The sequence below is a fragment of the Sinocyclocheilus rhinocerous genome, unplaced genomic scaffold (genome assembly GCF_001515625.1).
Source record: "Sinocyclocheilus rhinocerous isolate Xijiao unplaced genomic scaffold, SAMN03320098_v1.1 scaffold36293, whole genome shotgun sequence".
Taxonomy (NCBI): domain Eukaryota; kingdom Metazoa; phylum Chordata; class Actinopteri; order Cypriniformes; family Cyprinidae; genus Sinocyclocheilus; species Sinocyclocheilus rhinocerous.
This window is the reverse complement of record NW_015649469.1, coordinates 1-2232: the sequence shown is the minus strand read 5'-3', so window position 1 is coordinate 2232 and position 2232 is coordinate 1. Positions and strand designations below refer to the sequence as shown.

Sequence of the window (2232 nt, the reverse complement as noted above, 5' to 3'; positions counted from 1 at the left end):
TTGTTATTGTTATTGTTATTATTATTATTATTATTATTATTAACCTATGAGGCTTGAATCTCAGGCAAGAGTTCCAGTTGATAGGAAAATACTTTGTGGTTAAAAGTAAATTAACTCAGTTGCTGTTCAACTTTTGCACCCTTAATGTAGAGGCAACTTTTCTCATAGTATCGAGAATGGTACTGAATATCAATATTTGTCATGGTATTGTATCAAAGTTAGAAATTCCAATATTGTGACAAGGTCTGTAAATCAGCTCCTAATGAAAATCTCAATGTAAATCTCTCTCTAACCTGTGAGGAAAATCCGTTGAAGAAGGAGAACCAGAAGTGCACCAGGGTGAAGGCGAAGTTCTTGTAGAAGAAGTAGCGCAGGAATTTGCACATGCGGATGTAGGACCAGCGTCCGTGGACCAGCAGGAGGCGCTCAAGGTAACGGAACTGAGCGAAGGCGTAATCGCTGGACATCACAGCCTGCATCCCCTCCTGACCGCTGATGCCCACACCGATGTCCGCAGCTGCACAGGAGCATGGGAACCAAAAGTTAGCTGTGCAACTGCACTTTCAAACTCTTGAGAAAACACTTCAAATCAATTCATACTTGGAATAAAAGTTCTCTGGTCATTGTCTGGATCTAAAATAAAAATAGAACTATATCCATTTTACTTTAAAATAAAATAAAATAAAATAATTAAATAAAATAATTAAAAAATATATAAAATATGTAAACTAGATTTTAGCTAGTTGGTGAGGAAACATTTCTAATTTTTATTTAGCTTTACTTCAAGTACTAAAATAACCAAAACTGAAATAAGACATTAAAAAAAGCTATAAACACAACAAAAACTACTAAAAATCAAATAAAACACAGTATACACATACATACACATATTGCCATGTATTTTTTTTTTTTTAAATCACAACTTGCCAAAACAATCACAATTTGTGTTTAGTTTAATTTGAAGTACTAAAATAACTAAAACAGACATAAAATAAAACATAAAAATGACAAAAACACACAAATTACTAAAACTTTAACTAAAATTATAATCATAACAGAAAACAAAAATAAAATAAAATAAAATAAAAACCTAGACAAAAGAACTTAAAGTTGCCTCTAAACCTTCACTTCTGAACTAAACACTTCTAAACTAAAATCTTATTTTAGCTAGTTGCCTAAACAACGTATTTGATTTTGGTTTAGTTTAACCTGACGTACTAAAATAACTCAAACTAAAACTGAAATACATTTATTTCACTTATAATTTATAAATATAAACAAACATAAAAATGACAAAAACACACAACAAAATGACTAAAACTTTCATTTTAAAAATTATCATGATAAAAAATAAAACGATAAAAACTCATTCTAAATATTATGAATCATTATGATAGTAAAATTACACGGGATTCAGGAATCAGATAGAGCTCTCACTCACTCTTGATCATGTTGACGTCGTTGGCTCCGTCGCCGATGGACAGGGTCACGGCTTTCTTGCAGCGTTTGACCAGACTGACCACGTTGGCCTTCTGTTTGGGCGTGACGCGGCAGCAGATCACCGCACTGCATTCACACGCCATGTCCACGAAGTCCTCCTGTCTCTTCTCCTTCTCCCAGTCATCCACGGGCTGGCTGCTGTCTGGAGGGTTGGAGGAGTTTGTGTGCCGCTTCCTGAGCTTCTTCAGACGCAAGCGACGACGCTTCTTCTTCTTCTCGTACAGAATCTCATTCTGCACAGAAACCAGAAAGCAGTTTCAATTAATAGATGGAGATCTTTAGTTTTTGCTTTCTTACTTCAAGGCTTGAACATCTTTTATTCACCTCCTGTTGTCCTGATGAACTTTATTGATTTCCATTGTAAAGGTAATAATAAAAAATAAATGTAAATTTATGATCAGTCTTCTCTGAGAATAGAAATTATTAGATAATGCCAATGTATTGTATTTTAACATTTTATTTCCATGCAAATTGTTCATTTCAATGTTTCACCAACATGTTTCATTCATTGTTTGTTTGTTTGATTGTTTAATAAAATTTGTTGTCCAGCCAAATTATACCAGGAAAAACAAACATTTTTATTTTATTTTTAAAATTTAAATTTGAACATTACACTACCATTCAAGTTTAAGATTTTTTTTAAATGTTTTTTTGTCTCTTCTGCTCACCAATAAAAGGCTTTATTTGATCAAAAATACAGTAAAAATAGTAGTAATGTGAAATATTATTTAA

General features: G+C 32.5%; 1 protein-coding gene across 1 annotated transcript; it reads right to left on the bottom strand.

Moving 5' to 3' along the window:
• Positions 1-293: 293 nt before the first annotated feature.
• LOC107710586 (phospholipid-transporting ATPase IC-like) lies at positions 294-1794 on the bottom strand (the record flags this gene model as incomplete). The annotated part of the gene is made up of 2 exons (XM_016515399.1): positions 1442-1794; positions 294-517 (listed from the first exon to the last, which is right to left on the bottom strand). Coding segments are annotated over exons 1-2 (366 nt in total), but the record flags the coding sequence as incomplete, so codon positions are not given.
• Between the last annotated feature and the right edge of the window lie 438 nt (positions 1795-2232).